General features: G+C 48.1%; 1 protein-coding gene across 2 annotated transcripts in view; it reads right to left on the minus strand.

Moving 5' to 3' along the window:
- The window catches only part of Slc13a4 (solute carrier family 13 member 4), a 40,808-nt gene extending 23,161 nt beyond the window's left edge, over positions 1-17,647 (minus strand). Inside the window, exons 1-2 of one of the 2 annotated variants that reach the window (XM_075953700.1) lie at positions 16,890-17,647; positions 11,912-12,040 (exon numbers count right to left, since the gene is read on the minus strand). In XM_075953700.1, coding sequence (XP_075809815.1) covers positions 11,912-12,040; positions 16,890-16,988 — 228 coding nt within the window. In that variant the 5' untranslated portion in view covers positions 16,989-17,647. The remainder of the gene's footprint in view (positions 1-11,911; positions 12,041-16,889) is intronic. The other variant, XM_075953699.1, reaches the window with a different exon arrangement.
- Between the last annotated feature and the right edge of the window lie 3,039 nt (positions 17,648-20,686).

The raw sequence follows: 20,686 nt of genomic DNA on the forward strand, positions 1-20,686 counted from the left end.
CCACACTCCGCGGGATAGAATTCTTGAAGGGAATTTTACAGTTTGCCTTCTTTTTTTCCTATTTCCCTCAGAGGAAAAAAAATTAATAAAGAAAGAATAAAATTATAGACTATAATTAAGTTTTCATCTTTCACTTTGGTTAACATTCCCTTCTCATCCGCATGGTCTCCCCCGCACACCCACCCCCTCCCTTGTGGAACCTCCCCATTCCCCGTGTTCCCCTTTCTCATCACATGCTCTGGCATGTCCTCACTCAGAACATTCTGTCTTCATCCCTGGCTCTACGTTCGGAACAGACTTCAAAGCCAAGTTCAGACCCAGTGCAAAAATTCCATACACTGTAGAGCGCTTGGGGCAAGACTGGGGTTGAGGCTTTACTTAAAGCCAAACATTGCAGAGAGCTCAGGGCGAGGCTGGGCTGGTGGCTTGAGGTGTGTGCTGAGGTTTGGTTAGTTTTTACATTCATCTCTTCAGTCTTTCAGTAAAAATTTTGGATTGCCAATAGTGGAATAACATGCAAAAGTAGATAAATAAATAAAATAATAAATTAATAATACATAAATCAATAAAAATAATCACAGAGTTGGAAGAACCATGGCAGAAAGTGAGGAGTTGAACTTTTCAATTTAAAAATGTCTCTCAGAGTGACCAAACAAGAACATTTTTAACTTCAGGAAAAATAATTGCACAGTAAAAGACATTTAAATATAGTAAAATATGTGGGATTGGAAGTCAATGACATTTATATAACCACACTAAGAGTTTCCTTTTGGTTACTGAACTAAAAGAAGTTGGGGGGCTGGGGAGATGGCGTGGTTGGTAAAATAAGTGTCAGCCAGCCTGCTGCTATGAACTGGGATCCCCTGAATCCACGTAAATCTGCATGCATCTATAATCCGGTGCTCCTGTGTGGAGATGGGAGGCGGAGGCAGGGGAGTCATCTGGAAGCTCTCCAGTCAGCTAGACTGTCATAGAGCGGCAGAGACAGGAGAGAGCCTGCCTCAAACATATACACTGTGGTACGTACGTACCCGCAGCCACCACCCCTCCCGTATAGTTAGTTATTGGAGAATGAAGGGATCCACAGTGGGGGTGTAAGAGAACACAGTTCTTACCTGCTGCATGGGAGGTGTCATTTAATAATGTCTAAAACCAGTGACTCAGTGGGAATATGGTGATTGGTGCCGGGGGGGGGGGTGGCATAGGTGAAAGGCGCGGCGTCTGAGGCTGGCTGGCTGGGTCTTGGAAAAAGTGAGGAAGAACTGGGGAAGGAGACTCCTGCTTTCAGGATAGACTCGTTCAGTTTAAACTTTGTTCAAGCAAACCTTCGTAGCCACAACAACGGAACCTACTCCATTTCTCTTTGCTTTCCCCCCCCCCTTAAAAATTTCATGAGTTTTTTTTCTTTTTCTTCACAGTGTGGTTCATGCCTATGACCATTTCCTGGGAGGCAGAGCCTTGTGCTTCTGGTTGACCTAGCTCTTGTCCCCAAGCTTCCTCATCAGTTGACCATGGCCATGAATGCTCCCAGATGCCATAGGAAGTCTTCTACTACAGGTAGTTCAAAATGTTCCTGGCAAAGACACTGTCCCCCAGGAGGAGCGAGTGTGGCTGGGATGCTATGGGGCCAGTACCTGTCTAGTTTCCTCCCTAGGTTTCTGTGAGTTGGCTTGGGACAGCCTTGAATTTTCCTTTGTCTACCGAGAGGGAACCCTACAACTGACATACGACATGGAAATCATGGGGGATGATCCGTGCACTACCCTGTGACCCCTGCTTCCTGCCACGGAAGAGTTGATGAGACTGTAATTCTACTCCTAGAAGGCTGGCAACAACGACGTGTTCTCTGCTACTTTGACATGTGGCATCTCATAACACCAGTTCATCTGTGATGTCTTCTAGAGGGCTCAGTGCTCCTCGGAGGTGGGACTACTCTCGCGGTCCCACGCAAGGATAAGAGGAGGACCATCACGTAGGTTGGAGCACCTTCTACACTCCAGGTGCTTTGCAGTTCACAATTGCTTTTTCTACTAAGCCCTGCAGAAGTCCTAGCGGACGTACCCTGGTTGTGTTTAGTTTTAAGATGAGCGAATTCAGAGAGGTTGAGGAATCCGTATGAAGTCACAGGGCGAGGGCAAAGATAGGGTATCCAAGCATAGCCGAAGCTAAAACCTACTAGGTACCATGCTGTATGAGGTGGGCCAGCCAGAAAACAGCTGCGAGCGGGTCATTCAGTATCCAGAAAGCCCAGGCCGGCATACATTTCTAGCCTTCACCCACAGCCACAGTCTTGACACTGGCTGTAATTGCAGAGGCCTGCTGCCAATCAAAGACTCCGCTTCAGTGTGTTACTGGCTCTGTGATGTTTTCTCACCGAGTGTCTGATGAGCTTCCATCAATTCAGGTGTCCTCCCTGACCTCTTTTCTTTCTTTCTTTTTTTTTTTAAATATTTATTTATTTATTATGTATACAATATTCTGTATGTATGCCTGAAGGCCAGAAGAGGGCGCCAGACCTCTTTACAGATGGTTGTGAGCCACCATGTGGTTGCTGGGAATTGAACTCAGGACCTTTGGAAGAGCAGGCAATGCTCTTAACCACTGAGCCATCTCTCCAGCCCCCTCCCTGACCTCTTGCATGTGAGCCAGGGGCTCTCTTGATGTAGGCTGAGAACACAGAGGTTGCACAGGAAAGTGGGAGGAGCGAGAATTCCAGAGTCAGCCACCCTAGGGAGATTACGCAACCCCTCTTGGCTTTTTTCTTTTCATCTCAATGAAAAGCAGGGTTATGTAAATCCCTACCTTGGAAAGTTGTTGCTACGAGTAAATGCCAGCTGCAAACCTAGCTAGCATGGCCTGCCACATAACAACCGGGACTTCTGGCAACTCTCTTCCTGTTCCTAGAAACTTTACTCAAAGCCTGACCTGGTCTGGGGAGACCAGCGTATGGAGTAGGCTCCTGCACAGAGCTAAGCCACAGGGGTGCCTGCTCCTTCACCCTGGTGAATGAAAGTCCTGCTCCGTGGCGGCGTCTGTGATTTTCCCAGCCCACTGGCTTCTCTTCCACAATAAGACCTCGCTTAGTTAGAGCCCCTCCAGGGCACCTCCAAGTCTCCAGATTCCTAAGGATTGTCTTAACCGTTTTCTAAAGTATGCTACCTGCTTCCTGACTCTGTTGGATCTGCCACCTTGTCCCCATCTCCTTCCAATGGGTTCGGCGTCCGACTCCCAGCCCAACAGTGCCCACGCAGGGGCATGCACACCTCATTAGCAGCTGCCAGCACTGAGTCTCCCTTCCCTGTCCACATCTTACACTCTTTCTCTCTTCTCAGGCCTATCGGGACAAATTTCCTCAGCTGTCCCTTCCCCAAGTTTTAATACTTGCCAGCTTGGAAGATCTGACAGCAGAACCTGTTGGAGTTATCTATAAGCAGCTCTAGGGTCTAACAGGGCACTTCTCCCAGGAAGATAGCTCATGGATTTGTGATGAGCGTGGGGGCAGCCATTGCCTCCTCTGCCTTTCCGCTCTCTGGCTTTCCCAGAAGCGAATAAGTATTTGGAGACTGCATTTTAGAAGAGATGGGTCACGGAGAAAAGGTGTCATTAGAGAGAGGGGTATGGGAGGAGCCTGGGCTCTGGAAAGCAGCCGCTGGCTGTTACCCCTACCCCATACCCAACCATCTCGCCCATGAGCTAGAGGCTCTCTGACAAGCTAACAGACCCCATGTTGGTCACTCAGGCCTGGGAAGTGGCAATAACAGAGCGACTTAACTCACTAATAATCGGGGGCTTGGTGGCCTTCAGCGAGACAAAGCAGCTGGGCCCCAGGAATGCTCAGCAGGAAGTACTCATCAAGAAAGGAACAGAAATCAGTGCCAGGGGCTGGGGAGTGAGGGGTGGAGCTCTGGTCTGCCAGCACAAGCAGGGGAAGGGAATGAGAAGAAACAGGAGGGACGGGCAGACTCAGAAGAGAGATCCATCCAGGTTTCCTCAGAGAGGGACGAGGGGGACAACTTTGAAAGAGCTGGCTTGGCTTTGGATTGGGGGACAAAAGCCAAAGGATGCCTGTTAAGTAGTCCTTTATTAGGAAACTGCAGAGGACTTTAGCTGAAGGTGGTGAGCTTTAAATATTCCTTTCCCTGGACACGAATGTACCCTGGACACAGCCACCTCCCTTGATCTGCAGTTTTAGTTGTCTGTGGTTTTAGTGACCCACTGTGGTTGGAAAATTCCAGAAATAAACAATCCCTGAATTTTGACTTGTACTCTTCCCAGCAGCAGTATGAAATCTCCTGCCTCCTATTCAGGACACGCGCTATTCCCAGGCCCAGTGTATCCACTCTGTATAGGTGAGTCTCCCGCTAGTCATCCATTGGTTATCTTAGTCGTAAGGATCACTGTCATCCCGGAGTACCTGTGCTCAAGGAACTCAGTGTATTTAATGATGACCCTAAAGCAAGGACTAGAGTGATGGAAAGGTGGCAGTGATGGAAAGGGCTTAAACTCCAGAAGGACATTTGAACTCTGGTCCTCAGTGGCAAAACTGCAGGGCACCAGGGAACATAATACATCTAGTGTTTAATGCTGTGTTTCTAGGCAACCACAGGGAGACTTGGGACATAGCCCTTACTTATAATGTATAAGTGTGTGTGTGTGTGTGTAGTGGACTATGAAGTATTACTTTAACTATTTTTTAACTTTTTTGTTTTTAATGGGAGGAAGTAGATTGTGGCTCTGTTTCAAGAAGTTTGAGAATGGGAATCCAGATATCAACTTCATCTTGCTGTTTTTCTCACAAAGAATGTGGGCTTGAACCTCTTTGGGGGCCATCCTCATGGGAGACAGGCAGACAGAGGACTGACTCCTTGTTCTTGTGTGGAAGCTGGTGCTGCGATAGGCCCTTTCACACTCAGAACAGCACAAGGGTCTCACAATGTCCATGGGGTAGGTACTTCCACCCTGGCAAGTTTTACAATGTGGGCAAAACTCTCATTGAGCCTAAAGCGTGCTCCTTCAGCCTGGTTGGCCAGCTGTCGCGTTCCCAGAATCCACCTTTCTTTGGCCCATGGGACTAGGCGCAGCACTTGACACCTACAGCCACACCTGGTGTTCTCATGGGTGTTGGAGATTTGAACTCGGGTCCTCTTAATTTCACAGAATGTTCTCTAACTCACTAAGCCATCTCCCCAGCCCCAGTTTACATTTTATGTTGGACTGCATTCATAGTTATTTTAGGGGGCATGCAGTCTGAGGGCCGCAGTGTAAACACATCTACAACTTTAGTTCCATAACTGGATGCCTGACTTAGCATTGGGTCCTGTCAAAACCAGGACATTACGCTACTCTGGCTAGTGTCTAAGGAGGACACAAAGGCCAGCCATGTCTACCTCTCTGCTTGCCATTCCCTCAGGGCAGCGATGTTGCTATGCTGAGAATATCCTGTAGGGGCTCCTTCTCATCAGTGGATTTTATTCCTGGGAACCCTGGTTTTCAAATGCATCTGCTGCTGTTAATTCCAGGGATAGCTGTGGAAAGGAAGAGACCAGGGAAGTCCAAGTAACTGGCACCTCAGGCTCCCGTCCCTGTTTGAGTAGGCCTTGCTCTTTCTCCTGTTTTGTATATTGAGTCCTTAAGATTGGGTTTAAAGAAAAGGTATTGAGTCAGGCCTGGTGGCACACATTTGTAATGCCAGCTGAGGCAGGAGGATGGAAAGTTTGAGGCCAGCCTGGGCTACATGGTAAGACTCCCACTCCTCAAGAAATAAATGAAGGATCCCAGAAAAGAAAAAAAGAGAAGGAGAAAAAAGGTACTGTCGCTTATAAAAAATATTCTTTTGGGGGCTGAAGACATGACTTAGTGATAAAGAGCATTTGCTGCTTTTCCAGAGGACCGGGGTTCGGTTCCTAGCACTCACATAACTGCCTATAACTCTGGCTCCAGGGGATCTGACACTCTCTGGCCTCAAGGACACCTGCATGAATGCAGCGCACATAAACTCATCCAGGTTTGCATGCATACACATAAATAAAAATAAGTAATAAATATTTAAAAATTATTTTAACACACTACCTTAGCAAGGGGTCCTAGATGAACACCCGGGGAGACCCCAAACCTGGCCTAACTTCCATGTGGCTGGAGGTCTTGACCTGTATTCTCCACAACTCCAGTTTCTGACGTAGGATTCTGCAAAGTACACAGAGTGGGACGGCTGAGGCAGGGGCATGAAGTTTGGTCTGGTGATGGCTCAGAGGAAGTTGTTCTTCCCACAGAAATAAGAACTTAGCCTCAAAGGCTATAGGGTCTACAGCTTCCATATCTGGTCTGATATGAAATTCAGCTGAAGTCGATGGGCAGGCTGAGATTATGGCAGATGGCCCACCTGAGGTACAGCCCACATCCCTGAAGGACCTGCATGCAGGAGGAGGCTCAGCCTCAGCGTGGAGTAGAGGCAGAGAGTCTGCGTGCAGTAGGAGAATCAGTCTCCATGTGCAGCAGAGGCAAAAGGCCTGGATGCAGGAGGAGGGTCAGCTTCCATGTGCAGCCTGTGTGCAGGAGGAGGGTCAGCCCTTTCTGACTTTGAGAGCGAGGTGGGGGAATGGCTTCAGCGTTGAACAAACAGAGAAAGCCAGGGTTTGTACAGCAGGCGGCACCCAGAGGGTCAGAAAGACTAGGAGCCAGCAGGGAATCAGATTCATGACACCAGACTCCAGCAGGACACTGCTGCTATCCCAGTAGGGGCTGCCTCCAATCTCTCTTGTCCTGGCAGGAGCTCGAATCTCAGTGAGGCTGGCCTGGTGGCTTGCAGGGCAGAGGCAGAAGATGGGGAGGGGGAGGGGGAGTGTACAGAGGGAACATGTAAATACTATCAGAAGTAATTTCTGTGCCTGGGCTTCCCAGGAAACTGATCCAAGCTCCTCCCATGGTGCCACGATGCATCTCACGCCACCCCTGCCTCCCTGCCTGTTCCTTTGGTGCTCTCTGCATGCCATTCCCCCTAAGCACAGAGGATGTCAGCTAACCGGAGTGACACTGTTCCTGTGCCCAGGCTGTCAGCATCACAAGCAACACAGTAGTAAGGGGTGAGAAGACTTTTAAGACAGATATGATGTCAGTAACAATTACAGTCGAGCCCAAACAAACAAAATGAACCTAAAATCCAGGACCAGTTTTGTGCACCAGCAGAGGGAAGTATCACAAGATGCTCTTGGGAAGATTGTAGGCAGGTATGGGGGAATGTCTGGGTGTTGAGGTCAACTTAGACTATGTATGAAGACCTATCCAAAAAACGAACGGCAGAATACCAAAGTCAAGGAGACCATAGTGTCCAATCACCTGCCAAGTCAGGAGAGTCCATCTCTAGCCTAGTGTCCCTGATGTGATGATCATTTGGCTCAAACCTTTTGGAACATGAATCTGAGGACCACACACAGCCACCTGTCCCAGAGTTTCCCCTTACACATGGTATCCATTATGGGAGTTCCTTCTAGCCCTTTGACTGTTTAATTTGGATTGAACCCGCCATGCTAGACACAGAAGCCAGAAGCTATGTCTCCCTAAACCATTTCTTCATTCCCTAGGCTTCTCAGGTTCCAGATCTTTGATGCTCTGGCCAACTCACCTCTGCAAGAGCTCCTGGTGCAGAATGCTGTGCTGTGCCAGTCATTTATTAACTCAGCAGAAGCCTTTGGCACAAATGGCCCAGAGGTCAAAAGTTTAAGTTTTAGAATCACACACCCCGGGATTCAAGTCCTGGTTCCATTGCTTACTAGCTGTGCAACCTTGGGTAAGTTACTTAACATTTCTGAACTTCTGTTCGCTCCCATAAAACAAAGGTAGGAAACTATGGCTCCTTATAGAAGATTAAATAATGCAGTGCCTGGTGATGATGTTCCATGGACCCTGGCAGAAGGGACAGAGAAGGGGGAAGAAACTCCTTTCTCTGATTCTGCTGCTTGAACTGGGGCCTCTCATCTTATTTTCTGCTGGGACTTACAGCATCAGCTCCCCTGGTTTTCTGGTTATTGGACTCACAGAGCTCACACCCAGGGCTCTCCTGGGGTTCCTGCCGCCGCAGCAACTCAAGGGATGTCTCAGCAGCCCGGCTGAGTCAGCTCCTTATGACAAAGGCATCTCTCTCCATGTCTGTATCTACAGCTAAAGCTGTCCCGTCCTCCTATTGGGTGGCTTCTGTTTTCTCCAGAGCGCTGATGACTATAAATAGCCTCAGGTGGTGGGAACACAGGAGCCAGAAATAAGACTCGAGTGGGCAGAAATGATGTAATTGCTTCTGTCACCTCTGGGCACTGTATCATCCTGAATGGAAGATCTAGAACTCAGAACGCTGAGTGAATGATATGAGGGACAAAAGCCACAGTCTCGGGGCCACACCAACCCCATTCACGTGCTCTCCTTCATGTGGAGGTCATGCTCTTTAGCCCCAAGAAGCACAGGAAGTGAGAACCACAACTGAGGGCACTGGGACACAGGCAGGCCACAAGACACTACAAGTCCTAGACAACACATGTCTACAGAAACTTATCTTTGGTATACACCACTTAAAAGATTAGCTCAGAAGGAAGGGGACTACTCTTAGGTGAGGTCTTCAGAAACATTTGTCAGAGCGTAATTGAGTAATAGGATTATATATACTTATGTATATATACATATATATGCATACATACATACATACATACATACAGGGTTTCTCTGTGTAGCTTTGGAGCCTGTCCTGGAACTCACTATGTAGACCAGGCTGACCTAGAACTCATAGAGAAGCGCCTGCCTCTGCCTCTCAAGTGCTGGGATTAAAGGTATGCACCATCATTGCCCGGCCCTGAGTAATAGGATTTTAAAAGTGAAGAAATTTCAAAGAATCTTCTGAAATGGGGGTGACTGCCCAAGTCTCAGCAAGGGGATGGTCAAGCAGGAGTTGGGTTAGGAACAGTACATGTGGATGACTTGGAGGCTCTGGAGGAGAGCAGCCTAGCTTTCCCCTGATGGTGAGTGAGCCATGATGCTGGTATAAGGGTACAGCTAAAGGGGGTGCAATGACTGCTTCTTCTGGCACACAGGGAGCTAGAACCCATGTCCTTTATCTTGGTGGCATTTTCCTTTAATCTGAACTAAGGTCAACTGGACAGACTGTACTTGGACTAAGCTGCTCATTGACGCACAATTGTTAAATATGGCCACCTGCCAAAAACAACTGAAGACAGGAGTAAGATTTTTGACTCAAATGATAAAATACATCTTCTTAATCCTACCCTCCTAGAAATAGCAAGACCTGATCACACATGAAGGCCATTCCTGTCAAGTTAAAAGATCCCTCCCCAAACTGTTGCTTCCAAAGAGTCCCCCTATTAAGTTGGCCTCTTCCTGGCTACACAGAGGAGCAGGACTTGGATAGCTGTCGCCTAGCAACACCTCCATAGTATACTGGGTTGTTAAGTTCACCTGGAGGATACCTGGTTCCCCTCCGGAACCCCCAACTTCCCAGTGAAGTTCTGGGTCCTCAATATTAAGGAGAAATACGCAGAACAAGTTTGTACTCTTTTCCTAAGAAAAGTTGTCTTTGAGATTGATTGTTCTTTTAGGAAACCCGTCACATCTCTCTTTTCACCCTCGAAAGAAGGGGACAGGGGGAGGGGGAGGGGAGGGAGGAGGGGGAGGGGGAGGGGGAGGGAGGAGGTAGAGCACCTGCCACACTGACTGGTTTTTGACTGTGACTTTTTCTTTTTCTTTTTTTTTTTTTCAAATATTTATTTATTTATTATATATACAATATTCTGTCTGTGTGTATGTCTGCAGGCCAGAAGAGTGCACCAGACCTCATTACAGATGGTTGTGAGCTACCATGTGGTTGCCGGGAATTGAACTCAGGACCTTTGGAAGAGCAGGCAATGCTCTTAACCACTGAGCCATCTCTCCAGCCCTGTGACTTTTTCTTGTATCCATGTTACGCACATATCTCTAGGGACAAAAACTTGCTCACAGTTTGGGAATTCTATTCTCAGGCTATGATTACTCACAGAAAAAGGAATCGAAAGCAAACTAACAAAAATTGGTTAGTCAAGAACATCCCATAGATAGAGAAGCTGTTCACTGGTGACCATATACAATCATCAAGGTCAAATTCATCCCGTAGAAAGAGACGGTGTCTATTGGTGACCAAATACAACCATCAAAGGAACTTCAAGAATGTTCATTTGTTCAAGGCTAAGGCAGCCCATAGGCCAGCTTCCTTCTTCCTCCCAGCACAGAGGCAGGGATACCTGCAGTTCCCAGCAATTGGTAACTCTATGGAGGCCCATCTGTTTTAGGAATTGTCTTCGCATGGTAGAGAGAACACGATTCCAGGCTCTGAAATCTAACAGGTACAGTCTAGTGCTTTCTCCTGTATGAGCGGGGTCAGTTTTACTCTCGAAGCCTCTTTCCTGCTGTGTAGACTGGAGCCATCCACACCCCCTCCTAGAACTCTTGAGAGCTCTCTGTTGAAGAATGAAGGCGACTTCTAAGGTAGTGCCGATTCTTAGGCAGACACAATCGCCCATTCACTGCTGTCCTCCAGTGCACCTGACTTGCCCGACTCGGCTTTTCAATTTCCTCATTAGGTGACCTAGACCGGCGCCTCTCAACCTTCCTAATGCTGCGACCCTTTAATACAGTTCCTCATGTTGTGGTGACCCCCCACCATAAAATTATTTTCATTGCTACTTCAGAACTATAATTTTGCTACTGGTATGAATCACAATGGAAATATCTGACATGCAGGATATCTGACATGTAACCCTTGTGAAAGGACCATTCAACCCCAAGGGGGGTCACGACCCATAGATTGAGAACCACTGCCCTGATGGAGCCAGATAACGAAGGAGGCACACTATTTACCTGGCTCCCATCCTGCAGGCTGTTTTCATTTTTTTTTTTAAAGCAGGGGGCTGAGGAATAGCTCAGAGGTTAAGAGCACTGACTGCTCTTCCAGAGGTCCTGAGTTCAATTCCCAGCAACCACATGGTGGCTCACAACCATCTGTAATGAGATCTGGTGCCCTCTTCTGGCCTGCAGGTGTACATGCAAGCAGAATATTGTATACATAATAAATAAATCTTTAAAAAAAAGGTATGCTTTGCCCTGAAATTTGGTCATATCCTGAGTTGTTACCAGCAGCAGTTGCGGTGGGAGCTTTGCTGAACACTGTAAAGTGAACAGAGGGGCCGCTCAGGCGAAGAGATCGCGCAGTGATCTGGAGTTGGGGAGGATGGACCAGAAATGGGTGCTTTTGTCTTAGAAAGGGAGAAGAAGGGAGCCAGGGCACAGGGACACATAGTAAATCCCTGTCAACTGCTCAGTCCCTTCTTCCTGTGAGCCCAGCAGATGGGGGCCCTGCTTCCTGTCTGTGTGGCTGCCGTCTGAAGGGCACACAAGACACGGATAAAGATCAGTCCCTGTCTCCTATAGGCACAAACCGTAGAGTTCCTAAAAGCCATGATGGCACATGCCTTTAACTCTAGCTCTTGGGAGCCAGGAGCAGGTGGAGCTCTATGAGTTCCAGGCCAGACGGGTCTATGTAATTAGTTCCAAGCCAATCAGGGCTAGAGGGTGAGACCCTGTCTTAAAAACAAATAAAAAAACCAAAACCAAAAACTTCACATGTAAGGAACAATGGGCTGTGTTTGGTCAGGGAAGGCTTCAAAGCAACAAGTTTTGAGCGCTTTGAAGGGGGTGAATGAAGATGGAAGGAAGAAGGGGAAGAATTCAGTGTCTGGATCAGGAGATGCAAAGCCCGGCGCCTGGGAGCTCTTCCTGTGCGTAAGGACGGCCCCTCCCATCAGCGCCTATCTCCTGTCATCTGAAGGCCTCCTTCGCTGGTCCCGCAGACCTGAACACAGGGTTGGGTCATAAGTGGTCTAACCTCACTGGATCGGAGAACTCCGAAGAACGGGTAGAGGAAGGCGGGTACGAGGGCTGCTGCTCCAAGAGGCACCGCCTCGGACACCCAGTACACGGCAGTCACAAGCAACACGTAAGCACACGCGGCCTCCTGGAAGGGGAGGAAAGAGGTACTTAGTCACTGTTGCCATGGAGACTCCCGATGAGACCCAGGGCCAAGACAATAGACAACTTAGATCCCACCGGAAGGACCCGTGCTGTGCGTGTGGTTGGCTCTTGTGTCCATATGCAGCCTGGACTATCAATATCTGGATATTGATAGAGTCCTAGCTCTGATGATTCTTAAAGCCACAAAGAGTGATGATTGATTCTGAGTGCAGCATTTGGGTCAAGTTCACAAACAGTAGAGATGGAGTTCAAAGCTTTAATTGGTGCATATTGGATCAAGTTGTTTAGCTACTGGAGGCTCTTGGGGGTAATGGAAGATAGATCAGTGTGTGTCTGATTGGTTCACATCTGGGGTCTGGGGTCAGCCATCCTAACCTTTAATCCAGGTCTACCTTCTGTGAAGATTTTTTGGGGCATTTGTTATGTACCCACTGAAACGAAGTGGTTTGGTAAGAAATGAAATTTAAAAATAACCCACAAGGTGGCTTCCGTAATGTGTTCTCACCGCCTCTGGGGAGAACTTCTACCTCAGGACTCTCCTAGGGAGACCAGCAAGGCCTTGAGTCCACCCCTGACTCCAGCTTCATTGTATTTACATACTGATGTTACATTAAACATTTCCCTTGAAGCTGGGCGGTGGTGGCACACACTTTTAATCTTAGCACTCGGGAGGCAGAGGCAAGCAGATCTCTGTGAGTTCGAGGCCAGCCTGGTCTACAAGAGCTAGTTCCAGGACAGGCTCCAAAGCTACAGAGAAACCCTGTCTTGAACCTCCCCACTCCCCCTCCCCCCCCAAATTCTCTTGAAATATAAATTCTCTTTACTATCTTAAAAGTAAGTAAAGTTAAATCCCCTTGTTTTAAAAATATTTTTTCAAGCAATTTGATTAGGTAAGGTTTTTTGTTTGTTTGTTTTTGTTTTGTGTTGGGTTTTTTTTTGTTTTGTTTTTTTAAGGGAAAGGGTTTAGCTATGCTGCCAGGCTGGTTTCAGACTCATGGGTTCAAGTGGTTCTCCTGAGTCAGCTTCCATGACTAGAGGCCTGCCACAACATCTGACTTAGATGTAATTAATTCAACGAATTGCCAGGCAAGAACTATTGGCTAGTTTCCCCTTCAATTCGCAGCCTGAGCTTGTACCATGTACTAGCAGTGAGTGGGGGATCTTTTCTCTGGGAGGGGTCTGGTGTTGACTGTGGGTGGGTACAGATAGACAGCGATCCCTAGACCGAGTGGGTGGGTACAGAAAGGCAGCAATCCCTAGACCGAGGCTCATTTTGGAGGAAGGAGAACAGACACATCTTTTCTCAGCCTTGGCTCTAATGACACTTGAGGTGGGCTCATTCTTTGCTCTTGGGCTTTCCCATGGGTGCACTGAGCCTGGTACCATCATTTGCCTCTTCCCACTTAGCCATCAGTAGATCCTCCCTTGTTATGACAATCCCGAAATGTTCTCATTGTCCCTGGAGGTCACGCCCATGGCCTGGTGCCACAGAAATATCCTTCTATAGAGGGGATAGAAGGCTGACCATCTGCAGGAGATGGCAGGGTAGGAAAATCTGGAAATTTACCAGTATTCTCCTCAACTCACCCAAAACCACACTGTGCAAGCAAAGCGTACAGAGGGTAGATAACACAACTTGATAAAAACACCACTGTTCCTAGCCTTGGCTACCAGCAGGGCTGATTGTGTGATTGGTGCCAAGGAGTGGTCCTGAGGAAGGTTAGGAGGTTCACTCTTGGGACGTCACTTTCCAAGATCTTAATAATTGCCACATTCCAAAGTGCCCACAGAGGACAATTATACAGAGACCCAAGCCAACTATGACTCCCTTAAATGTTTGCATAGGATGCAGGTATGATCCAGCCCAGTCTGCCTGCCCAACAAGGAACCTGACAAATCTTGCTCCGTTCCGGGATCAGCGATAGCTGGCTTTGGTGGAAGGGACCTTGCTCCCTCCGGATAGCCATGGATTATGGCAGGCTGGGGTTAGGAAGGGGAAGTGAGCCCACTGTTGACTGTAGCACCCACAGAATCTTCCAGAAGGACAAAGGATGAGATAAGAGGTACAGCTTTCAGAATTGCTGATAACATGTTAGAAGTGATACCTTTTGGAAAGGATGCAGTTTAGAGAAACGGCCTCCTCATTGTAGACATGATGCTCTAGCCCACGTTTCCTCTTTGTGGCAGAGAGGCAAGAGGAAGAGTTTTAAGTCCAGGTTAGGATAATGGGGCAGAATGTTGTCTGTCCCTCACTGGGGCAACCTTTACAGGGCCCCGATTTAAGTGAGAAAAGGAGAGAGAGAGAGAGAGAGAGAGAGAGAGAGCGCAACAGACTGATCTTCTTTCTGCTATGCACCATTGGATTGGAACAGGGAAGAGTTAAGTAGGTTAAGATAACTTTTCTGCTGTAAATAGCATAATGAGACGTTGATAGATCTCTTGTCCCCTGCAGAGTTGAAATAGAGTAACCTACTGTCGTTTTTGTCTAGCTTCTTTTAGAGTAGAAGGACGGAAGACACCTTTAGGTCTTCCATCTTGTGTCTGTTTCTCCTTAGATTGCCCCCGGAATCCACACCAGCTTCCTTCTGCCATTTCCCTGCCCTCTCCACCTTTAGGAGACTGTGGAGTTAGATACCCCTGGGACTCCATAGAGTTCCCCACATCTGACCAGACTCTGGGACATGGATAAATTTAGTCGGCTAACAGGTCTCTCTTATCTTATTGGGTTTATGTGTGTGTGGGTGGGGGGGGGGTTGCTCTGGAACCCCCAGGCCCCACATGAATACTCAGATCAGGAATGCCTTTAATGGGTAGTGCTTGTTTCTTTTCGTTCCCTCCTAAAATCAGAACAGAAGCTGAGCATAGGAGAAAGATTGTGAGCTTGAGGCTAGCCTGGGTTACATGGCAAGACAATGTCCAGAACAGAACAGAACCAGAACCCAACAAAGAAACAGAACAACCAAACAGACAATAAATGGGGAAGTCTTCAAAGTGGCTTTTCCCTATAAAGTCAGTTTTCTACCTTGGGTTTCCTCTCCAGGAAGTTCACCCTTCAACACCCCTCAGTTATATCTCACACAAGCCCCACTAGAAGGGACTTGAAGTCTGTCCCTCTGCTGTCGCCAGTGACTGGGGGGCACTTTGAAAAATCTCCTTTGAGAGACTGGGGTGCAGCTTCCACTAGGGACACCGATGTGTTCAGACGAATGTCCCTTTTGGTGGTTCTCTGCTGGAGAGCAAGTCTAGGGCCTTTTGCATGCCAAGCAACTGCTGTACCACACAGCCACATCCCCAGCTCTACCCTGTTCTGTAACATCATAGAGTCCAGACTTTAAAGAATTGGGTAAGGAGAGAGGAAAAATCATTTTGACGCCCCCTAAAATGTGGCTATGGCTCATCACTTGGGAGAACCAGCAGATTGCAAGCTAAGGGCTCCTGCCCAGATGCTCGGCCGCCTCTCTCAAGGGCAGCCTAGAACAAGAGATTCCGTCTAGGAATTCTAAGTATTTTAATATCGGAGTCTCAGAGTTGCATGCAAGGGGTGGAAGGTAGCCGGGAGATATAACTGCCCCTAGTTTGTGCCTCCTGTGGCCACTAGTTAAGGTCCCCAAGGATGAAGGCTGTCAGGAGGGTGGGGGAGCGAGGAGGTGGGCAGGCAGGGCTTCCTAATACTGCTCAGTAGAAGAGGGCATTTCCTTAAACTAACCTGGCATTGGAAGAAAAATACCATGAAAAGAAAACTCAAAACAATCAGTTAGACAAAGCAGAAAATTAACTGTTACACAGCCCAGAAAAAAAAAATGTCATTGGCAATCACTGTCTGCTAATCCCAGACCAGAGTTAGTTGGTGTCTCCTTGGCAGGCTGAAGTATTTAGTTTGCTGAAGATTTAAGTCAGCTTGTGTTTAACAAGACCATGATAATCCCTTCTGTTCAACTTTTTAAATTTCATCTTGGTTACCCAGTTCCCCAGAGAACAGTATGGGAGAGATTCCTTTAGTTAACCTGCCTTGGCCTATTCTTTTCTAAAGTCTCAAGGACAGTGCCAGCTTGGAGGTGGGCTACCCCCCCCCCCCACACCGCTGCACACCAGACATGTGAGGAGAGAGAGGGGAATAAGGGAAAGGAGACCGCGAAGGTCCAAGAGACTGATTGAACAGTTTCAGCGCCTTTGCTTCCAAACTCAGGCTTTAAAATTAGGCCATGGGCTGCAGTTTTGGGGCTTGCAAAGTTTTCTTGTTGTTTTAGTTTTTTTTTTTTTGACAAAAAGGAAAACACAGAAGCTTCCAGATAGTCTGAGGAGCAGAGTAACAGACTAACCTGTGCTTCCAATTTCAATACCCCCTTCCCAAAAGTTTGCATAGCAGGTTCAGGATGGCCATTTTCATATCTGGTGGTCGGAGACCACCATGATCTCTAGACAGGCTCCCTCCCACCTCCACCCCTTCTGGATAGTTAGTGAAGGACCTTCTGTGTCTCTAATTGGTGTCACATAATAATAGCCACAGGTAGAGAAATAGGGGCTCCCCGGCCTGTCCTTTCTGTGGGCGCAACCACATCTCCTGCGCTTTTTTGCAACACGACAGTCATTTCAGCTATGGTCTCCCACTCAGTGGAGGCCAGAATTGGAGGGCCTTTCTTGAGACAGGGGAATGGAAACGGTAGTTTGAAGGAAGAAAGTACTTTGGTGGAGAAGTATGACAAGTTCATCCAAATGAAGACGATTTCAACCATAATGAAGTCATCTTGGGGTGCCCCACAAACACTCCCAGACCTCCTCTGCTCCCGGACTCCCTCTGACGCCCTGGCAGGGGTAGGCAGGCTGTTACTTACACTGGTGGGGTAGATGGTGGGCAGAGGCAGCAGCAGCAACGGCACACAGATGACCAATAGCAGCTTTCTTGCTTGGAGAAGGCCCTGCAGCAAACCCATGGTGGACCTGTCTGGACTGAGTCCTCGACAGAGACCTGGACGGCTGGCTTTCTCCTCTGCTCCACTCTACGCACCGCTCCCAATCCGAGAAGACGTCTCACACCTTCCCTGGCTTCCAAGGGTCAGTCCTCTTTGATCGTGGGAGCAGAAAAGCAGGGTGGCTGTACCCAGTTTCCACATAAAGCTGGGCTCCCTTAGGTAGGATTGAGCAGCATAGTGTTATGGCCATCGAAAAGGAGCTGGAAAAGGATTCTGTGCCGGGGGGCGGTGGGTTCTCCCTCTGTGGTTAACGAGAGGGCGGCTCCATTCTAGGTGTCAGCAAAAGACCTCACAAGCAACGTGCTTGCAGCTGTGAAGAACCATTGAAGGCTTCAAAAAATAAAAACAGTTGCTTTTCTTCTTGCTCTCTTTGGGGGCAGTTGCTGTTTTCCCTCCGACCTGGCTGACTGTTGGTAAAAAATCTGGTAGCCTCTTCCCTTAAAGCAAGCACCGGTTTGAGTCTGAGGCACGTGCAGACCTCAGATTGGGGAAGGGTGAGGGGAGCGCTGTCTCCCAGGATCTGACACCTTAACTCTGCTTGGATGTCTTTCCTTCAAATTGGGCTCCTACTTAGAGCTTTCCTGGAGTCTGGCTTTCCAAAGCAGGCATGAAGAATCTCCAAGACATTCCTTTTTGTTAGAGTCCTAAGACCTGCTGGAGGCCCACCTTTAACTTTCCTGCACCAATGGGAAGCAGGCTCAGGGGCCGTCGTTCCGCCCATTCCTCAAAGCCTACCGGCAAGTTGAAAAGAATGAGCCAACGTTGCCTCTGAAGGCAGCCCTCGATTGGTCACAGCAGGGGCCTGCTGATTTGGCAGAACCCAGGCGGCTTCCGAAGCTTGTTTTTCCATTTCTCAAACATCCCAGGGGTTGGATGTTGGTCAGCACCCCGCGCATAATCCCACCTCCCCAAGCACCGCTGCACTGTTTCTGAGCATGGGACCCGGTTTTCCTGAGAGAATCACTCTCTCGCCACCCCGGGAAGACAACACTTTTGGTGACAGGAGAATATGGACATTAATTCTGGACTGAACAGTATTAAGACTTCCCCTCAGGCAAAGTTTGCTTCTTGGACACTTAGGGGATAGAAAGGTCAGAGCCAGCAGGAAGCACTGGCCTGGAGCAAAGACCCTGGGATGAGTGGGAAGGGAGGGGGCGGCTCCCCTCTGCTCTAGAAAAGACTAGATGACAGTTGGAGTGGGTATTTATGAAACTCTCTGAGGCTCTTTACCAAAGAAAGGAAGCAGGCAGTCTTCCTTGATGGAAACACAGGGCAGAGACAGAACGCAGGCCCATGCTGGCGATGGGGACAAGGCTCATCAACAGTTAGATCCAGAATTTCTCCTGCTTACAGATCTGGAGAAATGGTTAGCCTCTTTTCCTTTCCTTTTCAGAAAGGACATGTAGATTTGAAATAAGACGAGAAAGAGAAAGGGAAGACCCTAATATCTCCTACAAGATGGTTTTGGTCAGATCACCTTGACCTGGGCTGCAGAGCTGTGGCTTGCGAGCATTCACCTCTAAACTCTGCAGCCTAAGCTCCTGAAGTGATCCCTGGACTAAAAGTAGAGCGCCCAACCAAACCCATTCTCCTTGATTTTCAGGGTCAGAGAAACTACTGACAGATCTTTGAACTCATCCAGCTATCATAGCCCGGGCTATGATGAGTCATCTCTACCTGCATGTCCAAGACGGGCTAGATCATTTTCTGCATCCTTGCCTCATATTTGGGACGGTTTGGGAATGCAGAATAAACACGACCACATGCTTGTGATGTTTTGGTTACAGAGATGAGAGGGATTGGATAATAATAAACAGCTGTAGAAATCAGCATCTGTCAAACTCAGGAGCCGCTTCAAATTCCTCCATGACATAATCTGAGGTGACAAAGATTCCAGTGAGTTTAGTAACGCCATCGGGCCAACTGTAATACACCATAGGTGAAATCTGTTGACTAAAATGAAGCAAGGCAAGTTGCACGTTAGGGCCAGGAGTTAGCCTGGCCTATCAGTTGCCCATATGAAGATAGTGCTTTCCAATATAGTGCTAAGGAGTATTGGATAGATTCCATGTGAAGAAGGCACCTAAAGTAGTCAAACTCTCAAACTATGCATTTTGTCTTTTGGAGACAGTCTCACTCTCTAGGCCAGGATAGCTTGGAATTTACTATGTGGCCCTGGTTGACCTCCAACTCATGGGGATCCTTCTGCAACAGTCTCCCAAATGTTGAGAATACAGGTGTGAGGCCCCCCCACTAACGTAGTCAAACTCTCATGGGAAGTGGAGCAGTGGCCAAGGTGTGGGGAGAAATGGGAAGAGAGTTGTTCAAAGGTCATCGAGTCCCAGTTCATCAAGATGGAAGCCATTCACATCGGTGTGAGGGCTGCTGACGTGGCTCGGTAGCAGAGCACTTGCCCAGTGGGCAGGAGGTCCTGTTTTTGAGCCTTACACATTACAACCCCCCCCCCCCAATAATAAGAAAGCACCATGCAGACACATGGGTGTTTGGAAACATCAACACGGCTGCGGTGGCAGGTTTCAGGTTGTGTTTGCTAACCCCAAAGAAAGGAGGATATGTAATCTATTAAGACAGGCTGGGAGAATAGGGGAGATTACCAAGTCATTTAGCTGGGATTTCCTTTCATGCTAGCTCTCCTGATGACATGCCTTGGACGGAGTGATCCCAGATGTGACACCTTCATTAGATTCAGGTGAGGTGACTGAGCAACACAGCATCAGCTGTGACAGGTTTGTCCTTGTGACCCCAGAGATGCAGATGGCTGTGTGCATCTCAGCTGCCCAGGAAGCTTCTGGACAATGTGGCCATGTCAGGCTTGTCTCCTCAGCAAGCACTCTGTGAGTAAATCTGATTGTCGCACGTGTGTAGGATGGGCAAGAAGGAGGAGAAAGCAGGAGGGTCTGTTTCTACCCCGTTGCCTCTGTCCTTCACTGAGCCAAGTGTGGGGCTATTATTTGGGGGAGGTTTTATTTTGTTGAACAGTAACATAATATTTGATTTTATGTATCAGTGAAGTCAATGTTATAAAACTTTTTGCGCGTAAAATTAATCTGTCTTCATTCAGACAAGAGTGATGCTTAAGAATCTAGTTACTCCCTAGGCAACAAAGAGGACCCTAAGAGAGGCATACATGGATCAAATATACATGGGAAGTAGAAAAAGACAAGATCTCCTGAGTAAATTGGGAGCATGGGGACCATGGGATAGGGCAGAAGGGGAGGGGAGAGGAAGGGAGAGGAGCAGAGAAAAATATATACCTCAATCATCATCATCATCATCATCATCATCATCATCACCATCATCTAGTTACTCCAGGAAAGACTTCCACTGGAGGAATTTGGACCCCAACCCAGCCATGTAACTACTGACCTTCAGTTTGCCCTGCCTACAAGATGTACTAGGGTAAAGGTGGTGCAGAATTATGGGAGTGACCAACCAATGATTGGTTCAGCTTGAGACCCATGCCATGAGAGGTTACCCACCCCTGGCACTGCCTGGAGGGTCAGGACCCAGAGGCTGGACAGCCCAGAGACCTGGGATAGAACTAAAAACGACTGGGGGAAAAAAAGCCAACGAAATGATTCCAAACGATTCTGCTATACTCATAGAATGGTGCCTAAGCCAATTATCAGAGAGGCTTC

This window comes from Microtus pennsylvanicus, chromosome 19 (genome assembly GCF_037038515.1).
Source record: "Microtus pennsylvanicus isolate mMicPen1 chromosome 19, mMicPen1.hap1, whole genome shotgun sequence".
Classification (NCBI taxonomy): Eukaryota; Metazoa; Chordata; class Mammalia; order Rodentia; family Cricetidae; genus Microtus; species Microtus pennsylvanicus.